Genomic DNA, 24,538 nt, shown 5'->3' with positions numbered 1-24,538 from the left:
CGGTCCAGGCCCCAGCCCCGGTCCAGGCCCCAGCCCCAGCATGCGACCCATGTAGGCCTCCAGCAGGGGGCGACTCACTCGGCATAGCGGTAATGCCACTCCCCAGTGACGGAGTCCTGCTCGAACAGAGAGGGGACCCACTCCTCACACTTGGCCTTGCGCTCTCGGGCAGACTTCCTCTGGGCCTCCTCCAGGATGAACTTCTCGTTGGTGGCCTCGGTCTGGTCCTTGTTGTTGATGGCTCGAGTCACATGCTGCCACAGCCTGGCAGAGAGGGGGAGGAGGGGGGGGGGGGCAATCAGCCAACAGACATGACACTAAGGGACACAGTGGATGAACGGTACAAAATAACATGTTAAAGAACAGAAAGAAAGAAAGAAAGAGGTTGTTGTGAAAGAGGAGGTTCATGAGCAGCATGACAGAGGCTGGTAGGTACATGTGTAGAGAGCAGCAGATGGTGAACTCTACATAGATGTTTGGAATCTCTATGCAGACGTGTGGTATCTCTATGGACATGTGTGGTATCTCTGTAGACGTGTGGTATCTCTGTGGACATGTGTGGTATCTCTGTAGACGTGTGGTATCTCTATGGACATGTGTGGTATCTCTGTAGACGTGTGGTATCTCTATGGTATCTCTGTATGGTATCTCTGTAGACGTGTGGTATCTTTATGGTATCTCTGTAGACGTGTGGTATCTCTATGGACATGTGTGGTATCTCTGTATGGTATCTCTGTAGACGTGTGGTATCTTGATGGTATCTCTGTAGACGTGTGGTATCTCTATGGTATCTCTGTATGGTATCTCTGTAGACGTGTGGTATCTCTATGGTATCTCTGTATGGTATCTCTGTAGACGTGTGGTATCTTTATGGTATCTCTGGATGGTATCTCTGTAGACGTGTGGTATCTCTATGGTATCTCTGTATGGTATCTCTGTAGACGTGTGGTATCTCTATGGTATCTCTGTGTGGTATCTCTGTCGAGGTGTGCGGTGTGGTACCTCTCAGACTCGTACTCGCCCTGCTCCTCCGGAGGCACGGTGCAGCGAGTCAGCCGGCTCTGCCTCAGGTCGGGGGTGGGGTTCCAGAAGGTGTCCACCACCCCCGTCTTCTTATCGTTGATGAAGATCTCACTGTCCTGGAAGCACACACCACTGTCGTTAGGCAGAGTACCACACACACACGCAACACACAGCATTCGAATCAGTTTAGACTAAGGCCAAGTGTTCCGTCTTACAAACGCATATCCACTAACTTAACACACTTATTTGTCAAGTCATTGTTCAGGTATCGAACAGGCAGTGCAGAACTGACAGCAAATGAGTGAAAGAGCTGTTTCAGTATCGACCCGTCCATGGATGAGGGCCTACACACACGCGCACACACACGCAGACACACACACACACACACACACACACACACACACACACACACACACACACACACACACACACACACACACACACACACACACACACACACACACACACACACACACACACTGATTGTGATTCTAGTCACAGACCCCCAGAACCAAGCACATCCAGACTGAGAGGTAATTACCCAGAAGACCCTGGGATGGAGTGAGACAGAATAATAATCCAGGAGATTGTTATGTGAGACACATACACACACAGTCTGCAGTGAGGCTTGGCTCGTGCTGGGAGGGAGGGCACAGTGATACAGCCGAACACGGCCAGACCCAAAATGAAACCCCGACACACTGTGTGCCCACAGTCTGATCAGCCTCCAGCAGGCCTGGCTGCGTACGCATCACCTCCTCCACGGAGCACAGCGAGCCTCCTCAGTCATACAGCTCACCGGCCCCACATCTACACAGCCTCCCCAGGCTCACGCTCATCCCCCACAAGCACATGCAACACGACCGACAAGACGCCGCCGCCGGATGCCACGCGTGGGACCAGGCCCGCGAGGGGAGGGCGTGTGCGCGCGGGGCCCTCTCTGCTCCCTCGGCTAACTCACCCAGTGTCCCTCCAGCGTGGCCAGGACCTCCTTCCCCAGCTTGATCTTCCCAGAGATCTGGTTCACACTGTCACTGCTGCCCAGGAACGGCTGGAGGTCGGCCAAACAGGTTGTGGTGAGAGAGGCAGAACCAGCTCATGTAAAGCAGCTCAGTACAGGAAGGACACAGGGCAGGAAAACAACCCCAACAGTAACAGAACAGTCATATTAGGTGACTGTCGGGCTGGCTGTACCTTGAGTTTAAACTCCAGCTGGGCGCTGTAGCCTGTCTTCTCACAGGTGATGGTCACCTGACCTGCCAGCTCCAGGGTCATGGTGCCATACAGGATACCTGAGAGAGGGAGGGAGAGGGAGGGAGGAGGAGAAGGAAATAGAGAAGGCTATCACTGTCTGGACCGTCAGCAGAACAAAGACGATACCATCCCTTCCAGCTCCAAACCACCCGAGGTGGAGATCACATGGAGGAACACTACTCTTACTACGCAGCCGCGTTTGTGTAGCTCCCCCGAGCAGAAGAGCGCAGCAGGACAGCAGGGTGTAGGGGGGGGCGTCGGAGGTGAGAGGGCGTACCTTTACAGTGGGCGTAGGGCATGTTCATCACGTAGTCCTCGCCCCTGTTGAGGAAGGACAGACGAGCCTCTCCGTCCAGTATGGCCGACAGGGAGTTTCCTGCAGACACACAAACACACACACACGAGGAACGATCAGCTGAGCACATCCCAGCACGGCACTCATGAAAGTACAGCGTGTTAACACGACCCTGCGATGCTGTTCTCACTAGGGAGACATGGTCCTGATAAGGTACCATGAGGCTCTGTCCTGTGTGTTGACGTTTGCGGCGTACCGTAGAACTTGGACTTGGCCAGGATGCTGCCGCTCAGACAGAAGCCATCCTTCCTGTTGCTGACGTAGAAGGCCGACACTGGGGGATGATGGGACACCTGGGTGGACACAGGAACAGGAAGTCAGGAGACAGGAAGTCAGGTGACAGGAAGTCAGGTGACAGGAACAGGAAGTCAAGAGACAGGAAGTCAGGAGACAGGAAGTCAGGTGACAGGAACAGGAAGTCAAGAGACATCCACCACTAGGTCCTGCAGAGGGCGCCAGCAGGCTCACCTGTTCAGAGATGTAGAAGGTCTTGCTGTTGGTCTTACTGTGGAGCCACATGCAGCGGAAGGTCTCGCCGATGATGGGGTTGTACGGCTTCTTTAGGCCCTGTGTTTGGGAGAGGAAGTGTTCAGTGTTCCCGTTTACTGAGGGACTGACACCCTCACACACACACACACACACACACACACACTGACAGCCTGACCAAGTGTTCAGAAGGAACAGACATGTTGTGGTGTTTCCGGTTCACCTTTGGCTTTTTGTAGAACCCCGAGATGTACCACTTCACCACCTTCTTCATCCTGTTGTAGGCGTTCTCCTCAACTGCAGACCTGGAGAACCAAGAGAGGTGGAACATGAGGGGGAGAACAGAAGAACTCAACAAACAAAAAAACAGCCAGTGTAAGCAGCCGTGTCTTAGAATTACTCTTCCTTCATTTAATTGATGCGCAAATCCACAACCTGTTCTGTCGTGTGATTGTACTGTCCTGGCAGCCGGCGCTGTACTCAGAGCGTCACCAGACAGGAAGTTGATACGTACTCGGACAGGAAGTCTGCGTGGAAGTAGTAGTCGGAGAGCTTGTCGAGGAAGGAGCGGGGCTCCAGGATGAAGGTGGGCAGCACCACCTTGGACAGGTCCATGCCCGGCCGCACCTGCTTCAGCAGGGTCCAGATCAGAGACTTGTTCTCCTCCGACACCGTCTCCGTCTGGGAGGCCTCGCCAGCCTGGGACACACACACACACACACACACGCAACCTTGAGCCTCAACTACAAAACAAGCATCTCAATTAAGTGCCAAACGTTTCTGAGGGAAGTCTATCTTCTGTCGCCCCATCAGGTGATTATCTCGTTCCACCCTCCTCCGTGTGTCCTGACCTCAGGGAGTGAGGAAGTTAAATAAAGACACGCCAGACTGACACCATCTCACTCCGGCTCCAACACCCTACACCTCCGGAAAGTTCTCTCTGACACTGGGCCCTACCACGGCTATTTCTGGAGCCAGCAGAAAACGGTTCAATATTTCATGCAGATGAGTACGTTATATAAGACCCTTTTTTTGAAACCTCTGACACTTCTTCACGACATGCATCTTAGACGTGTGTTTTCTTGCTGGCTTTCACGCTAGTGTGTTCACCCAGCGAGAGGATGTTCAGCTTCCCAGTAGCATCTTCACTGCAGTGAGAATCCTGTCAAGGGTGAGCTAAGCAGTATGTGTGTGTGTGTGTGTGTTTGTGTGGAAACAGACAAGTGTTGTTTTGAAGCCGGGATGGGTGGGGGCTGGGAGGGGAGGTAGGCTCTGTCTTTGTGGATGTTGGGGGGCGGTGCTGCCTGAGGAGCGTGTGTGTGTGTGTGTGTGTGTGGAGGAGCTATGTTGTGGGGATGAAAGAGGGGCTGTCAAGAGGCTTCATTCTAATGGATGCTGCACATGGACTTGGTGAGTCACGAATATACCTCACACACGCGCATTCACGCGCAGGCACACAAACACCTCTAACCCCGACATTTAGATTCAAGCTGATCCGATGCCCTTTCCTTTCCGACTCGATTAAAACAAAGGTTCGCCTGGTATTTATACCGAGTGAGTTCGACCCATTCTCGTCGATTATTCTACTCGTCACACGAGCCAATCAGAGCATGTCTCTTCACGCCTCGCCCCAAAGCTCCTCCTTCGAGCACAAAAGCAGCCAATAACAATCGCCGATACATGCAGCCTTAGTGCTGTGAGCCAATCAGGGCGTGCCTCTCACCTCTCCCAGCTCCTCGTGAGACTGCTCCAGGTAGGGGGTCTCCCGCAGGGCCTCGTTGGGGTCCAGGTCGATGTACGAGTCGTCCTGGCGCTCCGACGTGTCGCTGTCGCTTTCCTCGCTCTTCTCCAGGCCCTCCGGGTCCGACTCCTCGTGGTCCGGCTCGTTCTCCCGGTCGGACTTGTCCGAGTACAGGTCCGGGTCTTTGAACTGGTCGCTGTCGTTGAACCTGGGGAGGGAGGAGGGGCTCGGTGTTTACAGCCTAGCACTCGCACCAGAACCACATCACTGGGTAGTACACTACAGTGTATGGTACTTGTCTTTTCACTTGTCTTGGGAGTCACTTGCGTATAATTTGTGTATCACTTTTTTGATACACGGCTGTAATGACTAACTATTTGAGGGGAAAGTACCTGTCAACCCATTGATCAATTCTAATGATCCACATACCCATACTACCCATCTAGCTACGTCTACAGCCCAGTAACGCAGCATGACCTCCAAACAGTACAGGACAACATGCAGGCATTGATCATCTCTGCAGTTTCCCCAGCCAGTCCATAACAGGGGATCTCCTGGGTCGTCTCCTCAGAACAGAGTGGTAGGAGCAGCCGGAGAGTTCCCGGACCCCAGAGCATCGCTCCTCCACAACTCTGTCAACAAGTTCAAAGCCTCGAGAAGAAAGCTTCCTCTGACTCCATGAGGAGAGAGAACGCCCACACTGGACCAGTTACACTCTGCTACTCTGTATTCTCCTCACACAGGCTGAGGAGAGGAAGGGGGGGGGGGGTGGATAGATGATGGGGTTGGTGGTGGGGGTGGGGGGGGCAGACTCCATGGGGGGGTGGGTTGGGGTGCCATTGACGGAGAGAGCAGGGGGGCCGGACTCACTGGAAGCCCTGCATGTTGTGGGCTCTCAGCAGGCTGTAGAAGTTGATGTGGGAGTGTTCCCCAGAGCTGGCCAGCTCCTCCTTGCCCTCCCGGATCATGGTCCGCTTCAGCAGGCTGGAGCACTTCAGAGCCAGCTCCAGAGCATCCATCCAGCACCGCCCTGGAACACAGAACACCACCTTAGACTCTCACTGATGGGGATCATGTGACTGAGGTACGCTGGACACACCCACACACACACACACACACGCACACACAGGGACAAGTGAGACACACAGTGACATTCACACAGACACACAAACAAGGACACACAAGGACAAGCAGAAACAGAGGTGTCTGCACCAGGGGAAACGTATCAAGACATGTTAAATGAGAACCCAGGGGAAGCTGCTAGAACGTTGTCTCTTACCATCAGACTCAGAGGCAGCTCGGAAGATGAGGTGGCTGCTGGGTAATGGCTGGGTGATGGAGCCCACCGCTTCCCCTTTGGGACCCTGGTTACACACACACACACGTCAGAGCACTCTCACTGATATGCAATATAGCGATAAGACAGTACACCGCAAGGCCTGTACCTGAGGTAAAGGAGTGTGTTAGCAAAGGTCAACACAGAGAGACAAAAAGAGTTGGATTAAGAGGGAGCTGCCAAACACAAACTTAAAGGAACAATTACAACCAAGGTTTATGAGATGAGATGATCTTTACTCGTCCTCCATCAACACATTGCCAATAATCTGATTCTGTTCCTGTGTTGTTCCTCCCAGCTGTGAAGAGGCCCTGAGAACCCTGTAAGACCCCTGGTTGTAAAATGACAACGTCATTTTTAGCTCTCGAATTGCTCATTTCTTTTTTTTGTTGAAAGACCACATTTATCCAATGGCATTGCAAGACAAGACAATAGGACCCATTGGCTATGTAAATGTGGTCGTTCAACAATCTTTCGCAAACGTGTGTTTTGGAGAGCTAAAAGTGACAACTGGGTCTTACAGGGTTAGAGGAGAGGCGAGAGCACAGGACACGAGCTGTGAAGAGGCCCTTTGAGGAGATGGCTACAGCACAGGACACGAGCTGTGAAGAGGCCCTTTGAGGAGATGGCTACAGCACAGGACACAAGCTCATCTGAACATGGATGAGCTATCACCAGACACGAGACCCAGGCCACACTGTGCACGGGACCCGTGGAAGAGATGTCCAGACAGGGAGGCTTACAAAAGACGACCACAATCAGTCCCTTAACTGCTCCACCTCTCTGCCTCAGATAATCACTCCTCCTTATTGAAAATCTAGTATTCAATTAAACCCAGTGGTTCTCCACCCTGGTCCTCAGGGACCCCCTGTCCTGCATGTTTTAGATGTTTCCCTGCTCCAACACACCTGATTGACTAAGACAGGTCAGGGTACCCTGAGGACCAGGGTGGAGAACCACTGCATGAACCCATCACTTGCCCCCCCCTCTTCATAGCTTCCCTCCCCGGTATACAACACGGGCAGGGAGGCCCGGCGTGGCGGCCTTGCCGTGCCGTACCTTGACAGCCCAGATGGACTGCTCCAGGGGGTGGAAGAGCTTGAAGCAGAAGCCGTCCTTCTTGGAGGGCCTCTCGATGAGCTCGCAGGCGTTCAGCAGCACGGTGCCCACCCACTGGCCGTTCTTGTGGGTCTTGTAGATGAGGAGCACGCCCGGCTTGAGCACGCACCACAGCTTGGTCCAGCTCTTCAGCGTGCCCCGGATCTGCATTTAGAAATGCATACACACATACGTCATACAAACGACATACCCACACACCCACAAGGAAGTAGCTGGTTTTATGTTATTCATCGTCCAATCCCCTCACTGGAAGCGTCTGCAGACTAGCGAGGTGTGTTCTGAGTACAGGGGAACTTCCCTGTTTGGATCTCCATGCTTCAGATCGAAACTGGCCATCCTGGAACCCTAGCACCGAGCAGTTCTTGCTAAACTGACCTTGAGCCAATCGGACATGACGATGACGGAGGGGTCAGTGATGGTGCTGAGCAGCTCCTTGGTGGCTCTCTTCTTCTCCTCCCTGTAGTTCTTCTTCTGCACCTGTAGGCAGCACACAGCTAGGACGTTAGCTACTGTACAGTACCACTCACAACCCTCCATCTTACTAAGAACCAAGACCAAGGTGGACAACCCATTTCCTTGACCTCACCAGACATCTTCCAGAACGTCAATGCCCGCTGAACACCATCATTTAAAAGACAACTTTAATATTGAACTTGTATTTGGAACTTTTGTTTACGCCGCAGGGCAGTTAACTCTAAGTCAGAGACCACATCTGAATGGAGAGGTGTTGAAAATGGCGTATCTCCCCAGCGGGGTGTGAGACAGAGCCCAATCAGTATTCAGACCGGGCCAGACAGCATTCCACACGGCTGCCTTTAAACCATGGGCCAGAACACTAATTATATTTGCTGTTCATTTCAGTCGCCACCTCTGTGTGTTGCGGACAGCCATTTAGCAGTCGTGAATTTCTGGTTGATACATTGGAATGGTTATATTGATCGGGAGAAAACCCTCTTGGTTTAATGGCGAGGCATGATTTCCTTGGGCGGTCGTCACAGCTGCTATTGTGAACTTTACAAATTGCCTTTGGAAATCCAATTGAAGTTTGAGAAACGGGTTGATTTGGTGTATCGTGTTGTCCAGCTTCAAGACCTCGTGTTTGAAAACCAAACAGAAGTTTGAAAGCAGATGAATGTGTGTGTGCGGTCAGTACCTTGAGAGATTCCTTCTTGGTGAGCTTGCTCCCGGAGGCTGACACGTCCTTGTCAGAGCCATTGTACAGCTTGGTCTCCGACTGGGAGGACAGAGGAGAGAGACCTTCAGCATAACAAGACCACCTGATAACCAGGTACAGGACTCGGGCTAGACTGCTGGGAAACAGTAGAGGGGAAGGATCCAGAACGTACACCCACCAGTCCTTTGTTTTACAAACGGCAAGAAAACTTGAACCTAAGTTTCATATAGGCATGTACAGCGTACGTGCTCTTTGAGAGTGAGATGATGATCATCCCTCGGAGACACAGTCCCTGGAGAGGCCTAGGCTGTTAGGCTCATCATTGTCTGTGCTCCACATCCAAGCCCTTCCATTAGGACTTGTTCTAACCCATACCTCCTCTAGTCGGCTCCAGGGCTGAAGGCTCTCTCTCAGAGAGGCACTGCAGACAGGAGCGTGAGCCCCAGGATGGAGGGCAGGTTAGGGGCTGGATCTCCCCTGGGGGAGGGACCCAAACTCCAGAAGGACAGGCTGGTATATCCAGCAGCTAATGTAGAGACAACAACCTCCACCCCTGTCTCCCTGTCCTTCACTGTGTGTGTGTATAGTGTGTGTGTGTATTGTGTGTGTTTGTGTGTGTGTGTGTGTGGGGGGGGGGGGGTTCAGTGACATTGCACTTCCTGTTTGAGATTGGTGCATTGATTTGGGAGGAGTGAAAGGAGGGCTGCGTGCCCATTGACAGTGGCAGTTGTTCAATGCCGTCAACTGCTTGTGGTGAAGACAGTTAGGACTTCCCATTACCGAAATGTAAGCAGGGATGTTATTGAAAAGCTCTTTGAGATGTCACTCAAAAGTTTGGAATGAAATTGTTTAAAGAAGACGTGATTCTTTTCCCTCTTTTTTCTTTTCGAGGACAGTTTGACTATAGGGATTTAAAACGCATGCCGTTTGTCTAAATTTGTGTGACTCAAGTCTCTTTTAAGTAGGGACCTTTGAAATGTGGTCGTTGTCGTCATCTTCCGCTCATCCAGACTGATTAAACGAGGAATCCATACCCCCACCCTCCCACTGACTCCACATGGTGTCAGGGGGGTGATGAAGGGAGGAAGGAAGGTTAGAGAGAGAGCGAGAGAGAGGATGGCTCTGAGTGCAAACTCTTAATGAGGATGCAATCAAAAGTCCAGTCTTGAGCATGACTCAGGAAGACCGCTCACACGGACATGAGCGACGGCAGGCTAGCTACGATTAAAAAGCCAGAGGGCGTCTTCCATGCACCGCAGGTTGCTGCCGTAGTGAGACTTTAAGGGGTTCGCTACTAGGGCTGTCAACGAACATTCTAAATTCGAATACATATTCGAATAGTGGTAAAAAAAAACACATTTCGAATGTGAAAATTAATATTCAAATGTAAAAAAATAAAATAAAAACACAACCGCAGCGACAGCGCGTCTGTCTGCTTTGCGGGTGGGAGCACGCCTGAGCGTCAACTGACAGTTGACTTGTGTGGAAGATGGCAGAAAGTGCAGAACCCAGCTTGACCGCAGCAGAGAAAGTGATTGTAACCCCGAAAAATCTAAAGAGTGATGTCTGGAAATATTTCGGATTTTGGTCAGTTGATGGTAAACTTGTTGAATCTACAGCTAAAGCAGTGTGTTAACTATGTAAGCTAGCGTTATCTTACCATTGTTTACCACAGCACAGCTCGCTCGGAGGCCTACCAACAGTATTCAAGTAGTTATGTTTCGTTGTATTAATTTGTCCTGTTATTGACGTACCTAATGCGCAACCAGAAATTTGAATATATTCGAATATATGTGGGTTTTTTAAGGGAATATTTGAACGTCATTTTTGAGCAATTTTGACAGCCCTACGCAGCTTGTGTTTCTCTGAGAAAACAAATCTGTTCAATATGGATGCGTCTCCACGGACACATTCTGTTGAGACATGAACGCCACATTTGCGGTAATTCCCCCTGTGGTCTCATCAGAACCAGCTCCCACATGCGCTCGCATGAAAACACATACTTGCTTACAAGTGCATGGTGCCTGCTCCTTCCTCATCAGTGACTGGGGTGAACCGTTAATGGGAGGCGATTACTAACACAGGGGAAGGGGTGATGTTTATTTCAAACGTATTGATTGGTTTCTACTTCAGGGAGCACAGTGGAGTGCACTCTGTAGGGGAGACTAGGTCGAGGAAAAGGATGAGGGGAGAAGTGGAAGCTTCCGGAGTGTTTGAAGACAGTACCTTGCTCTTCGATATAGAGTGGGACGAATCTTCTTTCAGCGGCAAGGGCAGGTCTTCTTTCCCCCTGTCGAAACCTGCAACAAGCACACAGAAGGATCGGCACGGGGTCTGCAACAAACACACACACGGAGCGTATGCCAACCCCCCCCCCCCCAAAGAGTGATCAGACCTTCTAGAAGTATGCTTCACCCCGATGCATGTGCTGGAGAGAGGAATGTCCAACAAGAGTGTGAACACATGGAAGACGATCCCTGTGGGCTCTTTGAACCCACCCAGCGAGTAGACACAGCTCTGAATATTTCATGGCTGTTCACAAGCCATATTTAATGAGCTCTAATGAGCGATTAAAAGTGCAGAGGGTTCATCGGCTCTCTGCGAAGGAACAAGTCACACAGCTTAACAAGATGAACTGAAGTTTGAACAGTACATACTGTTGGTTTTCAAAGACGTCCCGTCACACTGTTTGTCTGTCACATTCAGACCTGCTTTCACCCCCAGCACAACTCATCCGTCACTGGCTCATTTCCACACCAATCACACTTCCACACAAAGTCTCATTAGCATCCAAGCAAAACGTGCATCGGTATTCTTCAGCCAAATGAGGTTGGTTCTGTACTTTGGACCATGACTTATCTGTCCTGTCTGTTAGTGAGCCCAGTGTCGAGCGTGGTGGCGAGGCAGTGTGGTGAACGCTAAATGACACATAGGGGATGGGTTGAGATGGGTTGAGATGGACAACGGCACAGATAATTTGAACCGTGGTTGAAACCAGTTGGCGCCTGATGTGAAGAGACACTGAAACTTCAGTCTGACGCAGAAGGAAAGCCGAATACCAGAGGAAAGAAAAACTATGAAGACAAGCGTGGTTGATTACTTAAAAATAAAAACTCACTGATTTCACAAACAGCAGCGGCCTGAGAAAACATTTCCAGAGATAGTTTCACCAGGCCATTTCTTTGATACACTACCGTGCCATAATTATTCAGAGACAGCTTCAAGGTAACACTGCTGAAATAACACTTACACAGAATAAATCAATATAAACTCCAGGCTGGATATTAACACATTCTGACAGCTATAAACAGGGATTTAACGCAGAGTCCCCCTGGTGCTAGACAGAGCCAGATAACTGGTTTATGAAGCACTCAGGAGTGCTTGCTAAGTCAAAATATGTCCATTAGCGGGTGCTTTGGCTCTTAGAAACCAGACTCCCCCAGTTCATCAGTCACACTGACAAGGATGGAAGGGCTCGCTATGGAGAAATGTATTGGCGGCTGAGAGCCTTCAAAAGCCAGGGTTAGCCAAATAAATCAGTCAGGTCCTAAATTACTCTACATTCAATCATTCAGACCGTAACGTTTACCATCAAACACTGCTATAAAACAAACATGATTCATCTATATCCATCCAGAATCCACTGGGTGTCTGATTCCAAATGTTCTGAATCGGACATTAATACTGCATGATGTAATAGAAAAAAAGGATTATTCATAGTCATCCTATTACTCGATGGAAAAACATGACTTGTCAGGACATGGTTGGAATAACTAGTCTAATGCATCATCTGCAACCCTTCCAATGGCATCTTTCAAGACTGAGACACGCACCAGACTGGAACTCAACATACGTCCTCATCAGTATCAATAGAGAGAGATGGAAGGGAGATGAAAGGGCTGGGCATGTATTAAAACCCAGGGTGCTGAGGGCAGCTTGTGCATAAAGAGGAGATGTGATGCAGTGAGCGAGTGACAGACAGGGAGAGCCAGGAGGGAGGGTGACGCTCGGCCCAGGTGAGAGGCACTGTCCTGTCAGTCCACTGTCTGTGTTGAAATCAAACTGCCCTCAAATAGGTTCAGATAAAGGACTTGTCGTCTCATCGTGTTCATCACAACACAGACCTAAAAAATAGACAGACCGCTCCCGTATTTTTGGGGGAGAATCTGCACAGTCGGAACCAAATCAGCGCCGATATAGTTGTATTATTCATGAGAAGTTGCTTCACCGTGGCGGCCAGGAGAGGTCTTGTTCCTGGCTCTGAGTCGCTGGAGGCAGAATGTGGCTTTCAGCCCAGAGCAGGTCTGGACCAACACACGCAGATGGTCTGGTCCATGCTCCCCCCCCCCCCCTCCCCCCCCCCGTCTCCAAAATGTCACGGCAGCCCTGCTGACACACGCCCAGCAGAGCTCCGTGAGGTCAGAAGCCAGCCTGGAGAGGGATTCATGATAGAAACATCCAGAGCCTGTCATCTCCCCCTCCGTCGTGACAATGCCATAGGTGGCTCTGTGACTTCCTTTCCCTCCCGAGGGGAGCGCAAAAAGGAATTCAGCCGGCAGGTCGGGGTTGTCAGTTGGATGTTTTTGAAAAGGTTAATGAGGACTCATGTGCTGATTGGCTGACTGACTCAGTGACTCCAGGCAGAACTCAAAACCCAGGGAGCTGTTGCTCACAGACAGGTCGAAAGATAGGATAAGAAAGAGAACTGGAGAGAAAGATAATAAACGGACTAGGGGAAAGATGAGGAGGAGATGAGAGAAGAGGAGGGAGAGAAGAGGAGGAGGAGGGGAGAGAAGAGGAGGAGGAAAGAGAGAAGAGGAGGAAAGAGAGAAGAGGAGGAGGGAAAAAATCTGAAATTAGTTAAACCTCCTAAATGAGGCTGTCAGGGACAACCGTCTTGGCTAGGCGTCGTGTCAGAATCATGACTTGTGAAAACAGGAAATGCTGACAGAAAAGGCTGCTTCTTAAGCTCCAACAAGAGAGCTCTCTGACTCTCTGGCTGCCATCCACCAAGACACACCGCACCGGGCTGGAGTTAAATGAATGAAACGATATCGAGTTGCGGACCAGGGTGTGTGTGTCTGGGAGTGTGTGTGTGTGTGTGTGTGTGTGTGAGCATGCACATGTCCTCTGTGAAAGAGCCAGGCATGACTGCAGCAACAGTCAATCAGTCTGCACCGCCCCAGCTATGCGACAAAACACCAGGGAACGGGGGGCGGAAGAGAGTGAGAGAATGATGGACAGACAAGTGAAGGAAGAGAGCAAGGACTGTGCCCGCCGTGTGGATGATTCCCAGTTGAACATTGTCAGATGAGTTCTGAGGATGTGTCCTTTCTCCAGCTCTCATTGGGTCCTCTTCATCTGCCATCGTCACGGCTCTGTTCTCCAGGATTAAGAAGAAACACTGCGAGGAGATCAACCCTTTTCTGAACCGGGTATATGGACAGTCAACTCAATTAGAATCCGTTTTTTTCTAGGTATCTCTTTAAATGTATCCTTACCCCACACATCTACAAACATGAGAGTATTTTTCCCCCTCTGTCAAACTTAATATTATCATTTGATATTAATTGAAAGCTGAATTACTTGACTATAAAAACACCAAGCAAGCTGAAGAAAAAACTGTTTCCATGGAGAATTGAGTCCAAGTCGTCTTTTCCTTGTGAACTCTAGAACGACCATCTCAGAGAACGATGACACGGCCAAGCATTTCGGCGAGAATAGAGAATGCCATGGCAACCACTGGCATGACAATGACAAAATGGGGGTCATTGTCAGCAACGCTCACTCGACTGAAACATGAGTGTGCGCACGTGTTTGTGTGAGTGTGTGAGAGGGAGGCTGGAAGCAGAGTGCAGATACCCTGCGTCGATGATGGTAGGAGCTGAACAAGAGCAGGTGCTTTTCCAGTTACTGAGGTACAGCCTCTCTCTCTCTTATTCGTACCATCTGTTCCCATCCTATCCATTACCCATCCTTCAACTCCACCCCATCCTTCTGTCTCAACATCAGAGTCAGTGCTAAGAGGCTTGAATGCTTGCTCGAGTCTCATACACTCATATCTTCCGCTGTGTCGTAGTAGCATGGTCAATTTGGAACAATGCACTCTACTTTTCTCAACTTCAAAAGGCTCCTGCTGTGAGTGATAAAGCCCCACAATCAAACATATTTTGATTATTGAACTGCCGTGTAATCACATGCTGCCATGGTAACAGTGACCCTGACGCCACACCACGTCCATCCAGCAGTTGAAGATCCTTCCCCCTCAGTTGAAATCGGCCTCTATTCATCCAAGAGCCCCTAACCACCCACCACCCCCCCCGTCTGACAGCCAGACAGGATCCAAGCGTCCACAATCAAACCACAACAAAGGAGTCTGGGCAAACTAGACCTGTTGAACCTGATCCTCTTTCCGCTCCGACCCCCGGTGTGGCCGCCGGAGGAAGACAACGCTTAATCTTTCAGGGGGGGGGGGTCGCGTTCCAGTCAAGCGGATGTGTGGGAGGTCCCGGGCATTAAGGACGCTGATAAGAGCCATGCCGTGGTCCGGAACATGCAGGGCTATTTAAAGAAAGGTGCCCATGTTAAGCTGCCAAGTCACTGTCCCTTCAAGAGTGAGCACCCGGTAACCTTGAGAGATGTGTGGGGAGGTGTGTGTGTGTGTGTGTGTGTGTAAGGGGGCAGAGCAGAGGTCCAACCTTGATGTGTCAAAGTAAATGGCAATATTAATTAACGGTGTTTCCTCTGTGCCGTGGTGGCCCGCCAGCTAAATTGCACGTGACTGTTGATTTGATAGCGATTGCTGAACGCCCTTGCTCACGTTTGTATTTTAGGTGCATTTATTATGCTGAAGTAGTTACACTGCATTAACATAATGTAATTAATAGTGGGTTTATTGTTATTATTTGCTACAGAATGCTTAGCCTATATGTCAAGATCAATTGAAGCAGACAGTGTACACGTGCTTTAGAGTGGCCTACCTTAATTGATAGGCTAGCCTACTGACATACTTTATGAGCGGAAGGGGTTTCTTTAAGTAGCCTAACCTTATTGCTTTAGGGGAAATAGGAACGAAAATATGTGCAATATTGCATTATCTATTAGACAGTAGACTTTTACATTATCCTGCTCCGAAATATAGTGAATTTCGTTTCCTAGGAGGGAAACACTGAATTAATAGCGCAGTCCATGTTACAACAGGCGACAAAACAGCAAGCTGTGTCATGAGGGAGGCAGGACCGACCCATTAGCCTTGGTAAACAGGAAGGATGCTACAGAATACATACATTGTGGGATCCTGCTTGTCATTTCCTGACAGTAGTGTCATCCTTTTAAAAAAACCTTTTATTAGTATTTTTCTGAGTGAAAAGTGTGACATGAAAAACTTCAGACCTGACTGGCACACACCCATGCAGAGTGCGAACACTGTCACAACATCTCCCTCAGAGCTCGAGAAAATGACAGGAAGAAGTTCCTCTGTAAGAAAGGAAGTGAGACAGAGAGAGAAAGAGAGACTGACAGAGAGAGAGAGTGACAGACCGTGTGAAAGCTAGAGAACGGAGGGAGGCTGCCAGTCACAGAGCATGGGGATTTAGAGAGTGAAAGAAAGAAGGACAGGTTCAAAGCTGGAGGGAGAGAGGGAGGGAGGGAGGGCGGCCACCATCGGCAGTCCTTCTAACAGCTGTCAGCTCTTGGCCGAGAGCGTTCTGAGCTGACTCAAATCAAGATGAATGGAGACGAGGCCTGGGAGCTGACAGCTAGGAGAACCTGATGGTGCTCACTCTCTCTCTCTCTCTCTCTCTCTCTCTCTCTCTCTCTCTCTCTGTCTCTCTCTCTCTCTCTCTCTCTCTCTCTCTCTCTCTCTCTCTCGCTCTCTCTCTCGCTCTCTCTCTGTCACTCTCTCTCACTCTCTCTCTGTCGCTCTCTCTCTGTCACTCTCTCTCTGTCACTCTCTCTCTGTCGCTCTCTCTCTGTCACTCTCTCTCTGTCACACTCTCTCTGTCACACTCTCTCTGTCACTCTCTCTCTGTCACTCTCTCTGTCGCTCTCTCTCTGTCGCTCTCTGTCGCTCTCTGTCGCTCTCTCTCTCGCTCGCTCTCTCTCACTCTCTGTCACTCTCTGTCACTCTCTGTCACTCTCTGTCACTCTCTCTCTTTCTCTCTCATTCTCTTCCTCAGCTTGAAACCGGCTCAAAGCAGCCACAATTACACAGATGGTACGCAATCTGAAAGCTTGGAAACACAAGAACACAGCAATAATAACTACAACAGCTCCAGAAGATATGTCCGCCGACACCGTTACCGACACTCCACAGAAACACTTCTACGAGAGAACTACAAAGTTTGTTCCCATAAAACCCCCCACAGAACACTATCCAGGGTCGGGATTCTACTGTTCCAGGGGAGATAGCGAATGGTGCACGACTAGCTACAGTGCTGCGGTTCTAGTCAGCTACCAGGTCCTATGCAGAGGTACTAGCACCACACCAGGCTTCTGTCCCGACGTGGTGGGGTAGGGGAGGAGGGGAGGGCGCTAGAGGGGGGGGGGGGGCAGCACACACCAACCTGGCAGGGAGATGGGCGACAGGTCGTTATAGCCTCCGAAGGAGGCGTTGCGGATCAGCTTGCGTCCGTCGGGGTGGGGGGGGCGCACGGACGAGGTCCCGCCGCACGTGGAGAAGCGCCGGCGGCAGAGCACTCCCTCCTCCTTCATCATGGGGCTGCCGGGGGCCAGGAGGCCCGCGGAGGGGCGCCGGGACGGGGTGGCGGGGGCGGCGGGGGCGGAGGGCGTGAGCCACGAAATGCTCCGGTCTGCTGTCCGCGGCCGCGAGTCAGCCGGCGAGTCAATTGACCAGACAGACAGACGAGTCAGTCAGACAGCCGGCCACACTCGCACACCCCCAACACACACACACCCACACAGCACAGCAGGACGGCAGCTCAGTCTTTAGGCACTGGAGCAACGAGGCACGCTTCGGTTCCCTTGTCTGTCCTCAATCCTCGCTCCCTCTCTCTCTCTCTCTCTCTCTCTCTCTCTCTCTCTCTCTCTCTCTCTCTCTCTCTGTCGCGCTCTGTCTCGTCTGTGGGCTGGGATGAAAGTGCGAGGGAGCAGGCAGCACTACACTGACGCATCAGGGAAGCCCCGCCCCCTCGTCCTGTACAGGGTGGAGGAGTGTCATCGTATCTTCCTCCTGCACAGCCTCTCCACCGCTCTCCTCCTGCACAGCCTTTCAGAACAAACTACTCCCTACTCTTAGATTTTCTTTTGGTACTAATAATGGTAGTGTTTAAAACATATATAGAGATATATGACTGACATCCTTTATTCACCGCTCCTATTTCTTTCTCCTGCAGTCTCACTCTCTCTGTGAATATTCACTGGTTCCGTATTTTCCCTTTTGTGTCTCGTTTTTTCTATATCTGTTGATACTCCTCCATCTTAATGTACCCCTCCCTCAGTGCTGCTCTTGTAAACGCACAGAAGCACAGATACTCTTTGGGTTTCATCCCCCTTCTCAGTCTACCAACACAGCATCACAAATCAAACACACCCTTATAGCAATACACACACACTATCTATCGTCTCTGCCTATGAGGATAGAATGAAGCCCCTCTTGGATGAAACAGTAAGACCAAGCCAAGATATGACCAACCACACACACCGATTCAGTCGGCAGAAAGGATTGCTTTTAAGTACCATGGGAGGACACTCACACTGTCACAGATTTTTACGTGACCGTTCACAAAAACAAACAACCTTCTACGAGAAAAGAAGCACAAGAGGACAAACTGACAAACCGGAAACATATTTTCCAATTAAGAAACCAACAGCATCCTAAACTCTCAGTTGTGACCTCTGAGGCAAATTGTAAAGTAATATTAAGGCCCAGGGATATCCAGTCACAAGACAAGAGCAGATCAATGCGGATGCTCCCTCGGGATGATGTGGTCTAACACCGCAATCCAAAGGAGGACCAATCAGACGGGTCGGAAGCAGAAAAGGAGATCGGAGGAGATTGGGCTTCTTTTAAGTACAGACACCATCCTGTGAGAGCACTTTGGGTCCACGCAAGGAAAGCATGTGACAAGAAGATGCTCGTGTTTTCTCAAACCGACTACTCGAGTCAATCTGGTGAAAGTGAGTCTCACAGGACACACAGGTGGTTATCTCTGCGGAAAGGAGACAGCCTGACGTCCTTATCAGTGAAACCTCATCTCCTTGTTGCCGAGTCCTTCAGCGTCCCCGGATCCCTTTCAGCTGACCTGCCCCGCGTAAGAGCGAGTGTCTGGACTTGGCCGGCCACCCTCGCCACATTTACACTGGTCTGTTCCGTCAACAAAGCCACCCGACTGGCATCCGCCCAAGCACGGTGTGCTATCACCTGTCAGGGACATGGCGCGGGTCCATCCGTGCCTGTGTGCGCAGGCACAACACGTAACCCTCTAGACAGCAATTACTTGGTGGTTTGATGTCATGGCGTTGCTCGGCAACATTTTAAAAACGCCTTACAGTGCAAACAGATAAATCTATGCCAATGGCTGCCAGAATCGAATGAACTAATTAGCACAGGTAATTATAGTTGGATGTTCTGGCGCATGATTAATTCAAATCCCGGGCCTAATTAACTTGCTACCTCAGCAAAAGAAAGTTCAGATGGGTCATGTCTGATTGAACGGCCTTCGACCACAGAACACAAATTCAACTCAAGAGAAGAACATAAAAAAAACTGTCAAGAATTGAGCTAAAGTCACACGTTTGATTATTTTGTTCATCTCATTGCCCATGAGGTTAACTCAGTTTTCTAGCCAAACATGTAAGAGAAGCCAGGAAAGGTCAAGAGACAGCTTGCAATGTACTCTCATTTGAGGACAGTGTTTGTTAAGACTAATTAAAGAACCCAAGCCAGGGGTGTTTGCATTCAAACATTGTGTAACCACACTACAGAGTCAACAAACTACCTACAGTAAAGAACAGCCAGACAACGCATAGCGCTAGCATCTCTTGGACAATGTCATACAAACATGACCTATCGCTCTATGGTAAGAGCGGGAATACTCCCCAGCGTTCTGTGTGAATGTATTCACAGTGGGAAGCAGCTGAAACATGAGCAGGGTCCATTGTGTCTACACAGATGCTATCCTACCACCTGAGGAACACTACCCCGAATGGCTGCTCCAGTGCTATGGAGATACACATGGGCTGGACACCAGTAGCTGGGTTAGTAGCATACTGGAATACAAGTCCACTTTATTCTCTCCCCAAGGCAGGAGATTTCACTGATCCTGGCATGTTGCAGCCAATTGTGTCATTGAGGAACGTTTCCTGTTCAAGCAGGCCCGACGCTAGCGGGACAGAACGATGCCACAGCAGGCTAATTTGGCTAAATATTAGAGAGGACGAACACACCACCCTTTTTGCTTTATCAACTCTAAACCATGTTGACACAAAGCAAACTATTAAAGTTATAAAATGCATCTGGTGCATTGCTGCTAGCCACGGTCAAATTGCAAATGAATGTAACAAGATCAGGTCCAGGTAGCTTGAGAACACCTAGACAAGGGAAAAGCTGAGTTTCCATCTTGTTGAAGTACACAACTTTGCTCACAACCACAGTAATCCCTTGTGGATAATCTGTGAGGTCAAATAGGGTTCGCTATGGGTTTCTGAGTAGATGGTTTGACCACTGAGCATGCAATGAACCTCAGATGACCAATGTAAACCTATTGTACCCAGTGGGCAACAATCCGTTAACCCCCAAGGTCGAGTCTGCAGGTCATGCATGTTCAGCTCTACTCTCTGAACATTTACCCACCAGACTAGGCTACACTTTTAAGAAATTGGTATTGTCCATTTTATAATTTTAGAGGTAATAATGATGGTCTATTAGACAAACCATCTCAACTTTAAGAGCAAAGTCAACAAAGCAAATGCCAGTTTGTCAGCATGTGTGTTGATGTTATAGATAGCTGAGATTCAGTCAGGGAAAAGGTAGACTATGTGGCCCGGTTGAGAGGATGGATTCACCCATGTGATCTCTCTGCTCCAGTGCCCGTCGCTCATATCAGGTGTTGGAACCATGCTGCTAAAACAGCCAGTCACATGACTGCTCTCCTCCACTAAGCATCAATGGCTGCTCTCTATACCAGTAACCTGACACAGGAGTGTTGCTCATTCCTGGAGGGCCTGGCTGGTTTCTGCTTCTCAGCCGGTGAACTGTTGGACTGTTGAAGTAAGACAGCTACGACGAGTAACGTCTATCTTGTGCCGTCCATTTTTACTGATCGAATAACACCAAAATGTTGGATGTCATACACTTAACCCTAAAGACTGATATGATAAATCTACAGTCAGTCAGACACAGTCCAAACTCACGTACTGTCTCTGCAGCTCTCTTTATCTTACTGTTACTGATCCAAACCCCAGAAACCTTCCCTACACTAGCGGTGCGGTGCTAACAGGCTTCTTAGCTTCAATCACCTTTACACTACAAGCTCACAGGCGCCCCACAGGACTATAGATAGAAAATGTCAATATCTGGACCCTGTACCAGCCAAAACGATGTGGGAGAGAGCATGTCAAGCTAGCCCGCGAACGGTATCTGGATGTGCTGGACATCTTATCTCAAATGGCCTGAGACCCTGTAAGCCAGGGATTAGCCTTGGGACAAAGAGGCTTTCTGCAGAGGCATGTACAGGGACCTTCCTAAGGGTGTCCTATACTTTGGTTGAATGCAGTGTGGGGGGGGGGGGGGGGGGGTTACCGTGAAGTTAGCGCCAAGATTTGGGTTGGTATAGCTAAACTTAAGCAGTGGTTGTCTGGTCTTTGCTTTGCTTTCATTCTATCCTCATAATGACACAATGGTTTAGCTACACACACACATATACACATATACACACACACACACACACACACACACGTACACATACTTCCTAAAGTATGCTAAAGCACAGCACAGTGTGTGGGGGATTCTCAACTTGATTTCATCCGACAAACAAGCTATAAACGTATACATATAGTGCTGATGTTGATTTTTTTTACTGCTAAATAATGGATATTCTCATTAGCACGAGCGCTAAAGGCCAATACAGATTGCATTCACAACCCCTACAGTACCTTCCTTGAAGTTAGCCAGGATGAGACAGTTTGCGACAACCCACAAAACAGAAGCTTTATCGGTGAACCGGCAAATCTATACATCCATGTTACGTCTGTGTGTGTGTCCGGCGGCAGCGCAGGTCTAGCGGACGGACATCAGAGCGCAGGCCGAGGCCCGAGGCCCCCAGATCCTCCATCATGTCCTCCTTGTTTTTCACCCACCAGTAACCAACTGAGCCTCTCCCCCCCTTCCCCCACAGCCTCTCCAGCTCCCGCTCCCTGCCCTCCCATTGGTGGACGGCCAGGAAGGAAGTAAGAGCGCGGGGCTGTGATTGGTGAAGGAAGGATGGACCGTCCATGTCGTTAACCCTGGCTGACAGGGCCTAATCCCCGGGGCTGAGCCTAAATCCATGCTAGCCCCACCTGCTCTCTCTCTCTCTCTCTCTCTCTCTCTCTCTCTCTCTCTCTCTCTCTCTCTCTCTCTCTCTCTCTCTCTCTCTCTCTCTCTCTCTCCCTCTCTCTTCCCCTCTCTCTTCCCCTCTCTCTTCCCCCTCTCTCTCTCTCTCTCTCTTCCCCTCTCTCTCTCTCTCTCTCTCTCTCTCTCTCTCTCTCTCCTCCCTTGTTCTTCCACCGTTGGCTTCTACCTGCACGGTGTCTGTACAAGGTGTTTAAAGCCAGCGTGTGGATGATGGGCGTGGCAGAGTCTGGGGTCAGCAGGGTCAGGTAGAGCCCCCTCAGCAGGCCTGCCCCCCTGCTGCTGCAGAACGCTGCCTAACGCTACAGGAGACTGACATGACTCAACACAACCAGCTTCATCTATAACAATAAACCATATATAACACAGCACAGACATGAATCAGGATGGAAGGTGAGCTACGCTACCACATGACTGTATGTATGCCTTGCAATCACACGGAAAAAAAATGTTGTCTTCACAATAGACACCAGGCTTCCAGTCCATTCATGACAACCAACGTTAAATTGCAGTGTCACAACATCATCTTTCCCTCACTGTCCTTTCTGCAGGAAACAAGGAGGGCTACTCAGGGTTACCATGGAGACCCAACTCAAGGCTGCAGAGAGTGCAAGCGAGCTGAATAACTGGATTCTAGTGTCATGTTTCTTAATGCTTTCAATGAAACTGTGAGCTGGAGGGTGGGTGGGTGGAGGGTGACAGGTAGGTGGACATTGAAGAACCACTCAAAAGCTGTAGGGAGAGTGGAGAAGAGAGGGTGATGAGGGAGGGAGAGCTGAGGGAGGGAGGGGTGAGGAGGGAGGGAGGATGTTGTTGGAAGGAAGATCAACAAAAGCCTTGACAACAGCCTTGAGTAGAACCCTCCACAGTATGAAGCACTCCTTGTGCTTTTCAGAATAGAGATACACAATGCAGGGAGATGTGTTTTGCTGTTATGAGAAATCTGGCACTGACATTGACCTAGAAACATCCAAATGTCTCCTGTTCAGAATGTGATCCTAACAACAGCCGTGCTGTTTGGAGCCTGACGTTTACAGATCACCATTAAAGTGCTCATCAAGGCTTTTACTTTCACTGTGAAACTAAAGATTCTTCTCTATATTGGAGCCATAAGGATGCCAAAAATGAAAAACATTTCTTTCCTTTATATTTTTGCTCCATCTAGTGGCAATTATTTGGCTTTTTTTGGAAATCGCAAATAAACCTTTATTAATATTATTATCACTGACAATTAACCAACTTTAAATGTATATATACTCACACATGTATTATGTTTTATGGATTTTGTTTATGTTATTATTAAAATGACTGAACACCAACTGAGCTTTTACAATGTGCCACATAACCAACATAACCATGGACCAAAGGCAGACGAGCCTACTGACCTCAAGAGGGCGCTGTGAGACAAGCAGCAAAGCAGAGCTCCGGAATAAACCTGTTCTCTCAGAGAGCACTGATGCTGCTCCACATAGGACTGACAACAGGTCAGCTTTCTCTTTACAATGTAAGGACTTAAAGGATGGTCTGCAGGGAGGAGCCCAGGTGAGGGTTGACCAACCCTACTCCTGGATATCTACCCTCCAATTGGTCCATACATTGGTTTGCTGGGTAAGGGTTGAAATAAAAACCTACTGGAGGTTAGCTCTCCAGGAGTAGAGGTGGAGTGTATACCTCCAGGGAACAGCTCTCCAGGAGCAGGGCTGGAGTGTAAACCTACAGGAAGGGAACTCTCTGCCCAGGTTTATCAGAGTATTAGACTCAAGCTGATCTAGGAGGAGGTGTGTGAGGGGAGCTGATCTAGGAGGAGGTGTGTGAGGGGAGCAGATCTGGGAGGAGGTGTGTGAGGGGAGCAGATCTAGGAGGAGGTGTGTGAGGGGAGCTGATCTAGGAGGAGGTGTGTGAGGGGAGCTGATCTAGGAGGAGGTGTGTGAGGGGAGCAGATCTGGGAGGAGGTGTGTGAGGGGAGCTGATCTAGGAGGAGGTGTGTGAAGGGAGCAGATCTAGGAGGAGGTGTGTGAGGGGAGCTGATCTAGGAAGAGGTGTGTGAGGGTAGCTGATCTGGGAGGAGGTGTGTGAAGGGAGCTGATCTGGGAGGAGGTGTGTGAGGGGAGCAGATCTGGGAGGAGGTGTGTGAGGGGAGCTGATCTAGGAGGAGGTGTGTGAGGGGAGCTGATCTAGGAGGAGGTGTGTGAGGGGAGCTGATCTGGGAGGAGGTGTGTGAGGGGAGCAGATCTAGGAGGAGGTGTGTGAGGGGAGCTGATCTAGGAGGAAGTGTGAGGGGAGCTGATCTAGGAGGAGGTGTGTGAGGGGAGCTGATCTGGGAGGAGGTGTGTGAGGGGAGCTGATCTGGGAGGAGGTGTGTGAAGGGAGCTGATCTGGGAGGAGGTGTGTGAGGGGAGCAGATCTGGGAGGAGGTGTGTGAGGGGAGCTGATCTAGGAGGAGGTGTGTGAGGGGAGCTGATCTAGGAGGAGGTGTGTGA

The 24,538-nt window shown here is 50.0% G+C and overlaps 1 protein-coding gene across 4 annotated transcripts in view; it reads right to left on the bottom strand.

The window, feature by feature from the left end:
- The window catches only part of osbpl8 (oxysterol binding protein-like 8), a 59,608-nt gene that overhangs the window by 4,396 nt on the left and 30,674 nt on the right, over positions 1-24,538 (bottom strand). For 3 of the 4 annotated variants that reach the window (XM_084701661.1, XM_084701663.1, XM_084701662.1), the window contains 16 exons: positions 10,715-10,788; positions 8,468-8,548; positions 7,690-7,791; positions 7,255-7,458; positions 6,139-6,223; positions 5,730-5,889; positions 4,842-5,067; positions 3,633-3,817; positions 3,342-3,423; positions 3,101-3,199; positions 2,829-2,925; positions 2,555-2,653; positions 2,218-2,315; positions 1,985-2,074; positions 1,003-1,139; positions 79-264 (listed from right to left, as the gene is read on the bottom strand). In XM_084701661.1, coding sequence (XP_084557787.1) covers positions 79-264; positions 1,003-1,139; positions 1,985-2,074; positions 2,218-2,315; positions 2,555-2,653; positions 2,829-2,925; positions 3,101-3,199; positions 3,342-3,423; positions 3,633-3,817; positions 4,842-5,067; positions 5,730-5,889; positions 6,139-6,223; positions 7,255-7,458; positions 7,690-7,791; positions 8,468-8,548; positions 10,715-10,788 — 2,005 coding nt within the window. Of the gene's footprint in view, positions 1-78; positions 265-1,002; positions 1,140-1,984; positions 2,075-2,217; positions 2,316-2,554; positions 2,654-2,828; positions 2,926-3,100; positions 3,200-3,341; positions 3,424-3,632; positions 3,818-4,841; positions 5,068-5,729; positions 5,890-6,138; positions 6,224-7,254; positions 7,459-7,689; positions 7,792-8,467; positions 8,549-10,714; positions 10,789-17,052; positions 17,201-24,538 lie in introns of those variants that run through there. The other variant, XM_084701664.1, reaches the window with a different exon arrangement.

The sequence above is a fragment of the Hypomesus nipponensis genome, chromosome 7 (assembly GCF_054491055.1).
Source record: "Hypomesus nipponensis isolate SF chromosome 7, ASM5449105v1, whole genome shotgun sequence".
In the NCBI taxonomy this organism is placed as follows: Eukaryota; Metazoa; Chordata; class Actinopteri; order Osmeriformes; family Osmeridae; genus Hypomesus; species Hypomesus nipponensis.
This window is presented reverse-complemented; position numbering and strand designations above follow the sequence as displayed.